This window comes from Onychostruthus taczanowskii, unplaced genomic scaffold, assembly GCF_017590055.1.
Source record: "Onychostruthus taczanowskii isolate IOZ18803 unplaced genomic scaffold, ASM1759005v1 scaffold7, whole genome shotgun sequence".
Taxonomy (NCBI): domain Eukaryota; kingdom Metazoa; phylum Chordata; class Aves; order Passeriformes; family Passeridae; genus Onychostruthus; species Onychostruthus taczanowskii.
In genome coordinates this window covers 4,017,677-4,024,152 of record NW_024504786.1, presented here as the reverse complement: position 1 = coordinate 4,024,152, position 6,476 = coordinate 4,017,677, and the positions used below count along the sequence as shown (strand labels likewise).

The window sequence follows — 6,476 nt, the reverse complement described above, 5'->3', positions numbered from 1 at the left end:
CATGCTGCAAATTGGAAACAAAACGGGACTGTAGTCCCGTGCATATTAAAACCGAATGCATGAGGGGTATGAAAATGGGTGCAGATGTTGAAGTGCCAAAAGGGAAAATTATCTTTTAGGGCACTACAGTAAGGGACAGCACATTTGTATCCGTGCACACCGGGTCCACCCAAACCCCCCACCCCCGCGAGCACCAGCACAGGGCGATGTACCCGCCCGTGGGGCCCGTGCCCCCCGCAGCTCCTGCAGGCTCAGCCCCCCATGCTGGGCTTCGGCTCCCGCCCGCACCACAGGCCGCAGGGGGTGCCCGGGGGAGCCGTGCCAGGATCAGGGCAGGACCCAGGGCGCTCCCCACCCGCCGCTATGGGCTCCCCTGCCCCCCGGCCCGGGTTGTTACATGCCGGGCAGCCCCCTGTCCCCTATAAAAGCCCAGAGGACGGGGAGGGGCTGACAGGGAGTTCGGGCGGTCGCTGCGGTGCCATGGAGGCGGCCGAGGCCACGGCGAAGGCACTGAGGGCACCCAAGTGCTCCCGGTGCCGCAACCACGGCTTCGTGGTGCCCGTCAAGGGCCACGCCGGGCACTGCCGCTGGAAGCTGTGCCTGTGCGAGAAGTGCTCGCTCATCACCGAGCGCCAGAAGATCATGGCAGCCCAGAAGGCGCTGAGGCAGCAGGAGACGGAGCCGCCGGCCAGGGCGGGCGCGGAGCCCGTTCCGTCGGGCGAGGGCCGTGGGGCGGCAGCGCGGGAGGACGGAGGTCCCGAGCACTGCAGCCACGAGAAGAAGAAGGGCGCGCAGCCCGACAGCGGCGGCAAGGGCACGGCATGCTGGGCGCCACCGCCACCTCCCTTCAGGGACGACGGTAAGGACCTGTCCCAGAGCCTCTTCCCAGCATCTCCCTCTGTTCCCTTTCCCCTGTCAAAGGCGCCACTCGTGCATTTCGGGGGTTCCTCGGGCTCCGGCTGCCCGGAGAGCCGCCGCTGTGTTCTGTCCCGCCCTCCTTCCCCGGAGGGCACTGGGCTGCCATGGCGGCTCTGCAGCCTCATCCCGTCCCTGGCAGCTTCGCAGCGCGGGGCGGGAACAACGTGCTCGGCCTCGCCGCCCCTTGGCAGCTCGAGGCTTAAGCAAAGTGGCTTTTCACTGAGAGGGAAATTAGTCTGGGAGTGCAGCAAAACTGGATCTGCTCCGCTTCTTTCTCTGAGGGCTGTCACAAGTGTTTATAAACTCACAGGCACAAAATTCCAGCGACAAAAATGCTAAAAAGCTCAGCGATGGCATGTAAATAGGTAAGGTGCTGCTGCAGCTGTCTGTAGGTAGCATTTTATGCTAGCACTGTAAAAGTAAAAGACCTTTTCACCTTAATTCATACCTGTACTGAAAACAAAATTTGGCTGGGATGACTTGATGTAAAAGTGCATTTGGTATTTAAGAGCAGGGCATAAACTTCTTAGCTGGAGCAGTTGTATGGTCTGTCATCTCTTCAACAGCTTCCTTTAATAGAGTCTTTAATGTGACTTGTCTAATTTATTATAGTAACTCCATTCTATTACTATATGAATGTTACAGAAATTCTTACTGACTGCAGTAGTCATGAATCTGAGCCTCTGGAGAGCTGGCAGCCTGCAAGACAAAATATTGTCCTGAGAAGACTTATTTTGGACATCTGTAGTTCCCAGAGAATACTGTGAATAACTTACCCTTTCTATCTTTGTTTTGGAATAAAAGTATGGTTATAGATGACAGGAGCTATACAGATGTCTGTTAGTCCTTCCCTCAACATTTCTAATCTGCTGACCAACTTCAAAGAAAGATTAGGCACAAATTATAGTACTCCAGAAGTAAACCTTCCAAAGGAAATTCTTTGCCTTCTCTGCCAGCTGGAGGATGGGGCAGAAGGAAGGACCCTGTTCACATTCAAACAGCCACTCTTTTTCCTAAGGCTTCAGAGAGGCCATATAAAATTCAAGATGCAAGAGAAAAAGTGAAGTAACTGATTTCTGCTTCTGATTGTTTGTGTATGACCCTAAAACTGAGTGTGCTGTAAATTAACCTAAGAAGTGACAGATAGGACTGCATTATTAGAATGCTAGAAAGTTAGAACTTTGCTATTTCTGTGGAATTTTGTTTGAAGAACTACTAGAGTCAAAAGTTAAAGTAGGTTGTTTCGCTCTTGTTGATGTACTGAAAGGATTCTGCAGCCAGTGCTTTACTAAGGACAAACTTCACAGTACACAAGACAGAAAAGTTCCTACAGTTACTTCTACATAATTCTATACATTACATGGATAATTTTGTCCTTTTCTCATTGTTTCCTAGCTCACCCTGCTTTTCCTCCAGAATACACTGTCAACCCAGAATACCTGGAGAGAGAAATCCCAAAAGTGTACCCAGGGTGTTCTGGGGTATATCCTTACCACCCATTTTCCCTGGGATTTGCCATCAATGAGTCAAGCAGTGGGGAAGCACCATCACCTCCAGGGATATCACTTCAGAGAGGATTCCGACACATTCCTAGCAGCTATGTGCCAGGGAATGCAACCACTGTATCAGTGAGTAGCACACTTTCAACTACCTCTGCTAATACTGCTTTATTTTAGCTGTCTTCTCTCTGTTGAAGTAACCATGAAGAGTCATCCTCCTTATCAGTTACTTCACAGCAGTTTGATACGTTGCACTGAAGAAAACATTAGCAAATGATGATGTTAATAATCTGACCTGCTTTCAGTACAATTCATCAGTTGATGTTAAGGTAGAGTGATCTTCCTCAAGACAATAAACAATAGATCTGTTATGCTTGTTTAGAAACTCCCTGTCACATTTTAGGGATTACTGAGAAAGAAGATGGCTGCTTCTGGTTTAAACCAGCTACTCCAATAAGATGCTAGAACAGGTGGCAAGGACTTAAAAGGGTCAGTTTTGCTCTGAGAAGTTCTTGCTCCTCAGTTACAGCACATTATCCTGTGCACAGGCTTTCCACGTGCCAGTATGTGCACTGACATGGCAGCATATGGACAAAAACCCAGAAATGGTCTGATAATGCAGGTGTATCCTGGAGAGAGTCTTTAGGTGGAAGGTGATCTGCTTGATGTGTTTCCCCAGGTTCCAGATGGAGCTGGAGATTTCCCTCAGGGATACTACACTCCTCTGCGTCAGTTCATCCCACCAGGTTTTCTGACAGGGATTCATTACATCCCAGCTCCGGTTTCACTGAACATCCTGGCTGAAACAACCAAGGAAGTGCATGGTAAGAGAGAGTCACTGTTAACCTGGTTTCAATATCTAACCACGGGGATGGAAACCCAGGACACCCTGATCCCAGCTAGTTTTGACCTCTGTGATTGAAGCCAGGCCTGAAGTCCTGACTCCTGGGCCAGACTGCAGAGCTAGGGGAGGGTCTGACCCAGGGGAGGCAGCCTGGGCTTTCTACACGACAAGCACCTCAGTCTTAGGCAGGTGTCAAAGGCCCCAGGACTCAGAGCTATTCCAGAAAATGATCTGTTGATGTTCTCAAAAAGAAAATATTTGTCTACATAGCTAGTGTCCAGGACATATCTTAAAAATTATTTGGCTGTATTTCAGTTTAGACAAATTGTTAAAAAATAATGCAGACTAACACCGTGAATAATACAAAATTTCTTGTTCCTAAGAAAATCCTAGATTTTAATTGCTGGAAAAGAAAGATTGAATCTTCAGAATCTCTGATTCCAACAGGATTTTAAATTTCTGTCATAGATTAAGTCTTTGTGCCCCTCTATTTTAGGTCTCTTTCATGTACTGTGCCTACATGTGGACATATTTGTGATTATATTAGCAAGTTTTTCATTTGGCTGTAGCTAAGCTGTGACCACAAGAGGGTAGAGCTGCTCAGAGAATTAACCACTAATACTGGATGTGTAAATAGCCAGTTTTATTTTTTTTAATTTTAAATTTTTAAAAATGCAGATAAATATAACTTTCTCTTCTTGAACATCAGAACAACAAATCATTAAGTGAACTGTTTATGAAATAGATTACAATAATCACCAACTGAAAAATGAAGAGGGAGGAGATATAAGAGAAGTAGAATGATCTCATCTGAACTGAAAAGATGGTGGTGGTTATGTGGGATAAAATATAAATTGGGGTTTTTTGGCCTGATCTCTCAACAACATAAGGCTCGTGCAGCCTCCTTTTCTGTTAATGTCAGTCCTCTCATAACTCTTCAACCCATTAGCTATTTTCAGCCAAACATATCTGTTGTGATCACATGCCTACACAATGTCGATGTGCAAGGGAAGCAGATGCCTCCCACTGAAGCATTTGCTTGCAGCCACGTTGTGTGCAGGGCTGGCTGTCACTGTGCTCTCAGTCCCTGACTGGGGTGAGTGTCCCTGGGCCAGCCACCAAGTGCCTGCCACTCAGCCCAGCAGTGGGGACACATCCCCCGAGCACTCGGGGCATCCCTGCTCCTTGTCTGGCTGGAAAGCCGAAGGAAAGGAAGCAGGAGATGTGCTGGACAAGGGGAATGTGGAGAATATGGCAGGGTGGGGGTGTACAGGCATTGTAGAAATGTGAAGTTATTGTAAGATGCTGATAAAGGCAGTGTGTAGGAGATACTGGTGTGCTGGAGGTGAAGTAATAAGGGCTGACTTTGAGAGGAAGAGAGGAAAACAAGGGCTAGCCTGCAAATCAGGAAGCTTAGGTGAGGATTAATGGGCTTTGTGATTTGGAGGGGACAAAAATCTGGGGGATGCTGCAGTGGCAGAGAACGTGTAGCTTTTCTGTTGGACTCTGAGGAAAGGGAAGGAACTGGGAGTAGCACACAACATGGGGGACATGGTGAAGTTACAGTAGTGTGTGAGGGAAACGGAGGAAATCCAGTCCTGCGTTGGTAGAGTGAAGCTGTACTGGCCAAAAACTGATGAAAACAGCCAACTGGAGAAGAAACATCAGTAGAGCAGCCTCCCCCAGGGAGCAAAATGCCATCTAATGACCTCAGCCCTTAACACACACCAGGGAAATCACAGCCCAGGCACAGTGCCATAGGAAACAATGCATCATGGATTGTGTTGCTCAGAGAACAATCCAGTTTCCTTAGTGCTATGGAGAAAGTAGAAATTAATTCTATTGCATAGCATTTGTGCTCCAGGATATGGAGGAATTTGCAATTGTAACCCAGTGAGGGGGGATAATTCTGCATGAGGTCATACAAAATAGCCTGTCAGCAGAAGATGTAGATGTAAAGGGAAGAGTGAAGCTAATAAATTCTTTCTGGAATTCAAGATGCTTGAAAAAAGAGAAAAGCTGTAATGTGTAATGCATAAGGATGTGTTGGGATTGCATAATGTCTTTTTTTTTTTTCAAAATGGAACTGACTGCAACCTGCAGTTAAACTTGGGAACATCCTTTCTCCAGAAAGCTCCAGAACTGAGGTGAAATGGGCTTTCTGGCAAAACTGTTGCAGGAAGATGGATATAGAAAGCCCTAGCAGGGTGACAGCTGGTGAGGACAAGTATCTGTGATCTCTGCCCAGAAGGAAATCTCAGATGAAAACAAAAAATTAAAAACTCCAAGGCTTACCTGAAGTAAGCCTAGGGTAGAAGATGCTTGCAGAAAGATTTGAGTTAATGAAGCCAGTTCAGTTTACAGGGGTGGTGTGAAGTATAGACATGTTGTTACACAATTCCATGCAGTATTGACTGGTCATGTTACAGAGATTTGACAAAATAAACACAAGATATGTCCAGTAAAACAACCAGTACAGCATCTGATGGTAAACTCTGATTGTAAATGGTTGGCTTTCTAAAAGAGCAAGCCACAGAAAACCAAAACCCACGTTGCCTGTGAAGAGATAAGGGAGCTTTTAAAGGAAATTGCCAAGTAAATACTTTATAAAATAAAACTCCCTAGTTGGATTTGGAAATGGATTATGAATCAGTCTGTTGAGGCCTTTGAGAATTCACAAGAGTGTTAAAAAGGCATGGCATAGGTTCACTGTGGGTAAGTGGGCAGAAGTGTCTCCTTATACTTCTATTCCAGTGCAGCTTCAAATGTGGAAATCTGATTGATTCCAGGTGTAACAAGAACTGAAACAGAGGGCTTGGGATTTCTGCTTCTTTGTGTTTAACTCTGACATTTTTCTATTCTTCATTTTAGCCACTGAAGCTGACAATGAGGATTCAGGGGTGGTTCATGAATGTGGCCAACCTCCTTCTTCCCCAGAATAAACAAGAAGAGACCAATCTGTCTATTATACACAACAAATGGGCTGGAGAAGAGCTGAGAGCAGGCAGCACTGTTTTCATTTCTGAGTGTTAGTTAATGAGGGTAGAGTGACACTTAATCACTGAGCAGTCACAACAGCTAGAAGGGGATTAGTCCCCTGCCTCACTTCATGATCAATGTTCGAGCTACCAGGCTCACAGCTCTGCCTCCCAAGCACCACAGAGCCCATGTTCCTAAAAGGTTTTTCAGTGGAAGCAACAAATGATTATGACTCT

At 46.6% G+C, this 6,476-nt stretch overlaps 1 protein-coding gene across 1 annotated transcript; it reads left to right on the top strand.

Annotated features, from left to right (window-relative positions):
* The first annotated feature begins 397 nt into the window (after positions 1 to 397).
* DMRTB1 (DMRT like family B with proline rich C-terminal 1) lies at positions 398 to 6,203 on the top strand. The gene is given in 5 exon segments (XM_041421756.1): positions 398 to 458; positions 461 to 859; positions 2,314 to 2,546; positions 3,097 to 3,241; positions 6,133 to 6,203. Coding segments are annotated over 5 exon segments (909 nt in total).
* Positions 6,204 to 6,476: the final 273 nt, after the last annotated feature.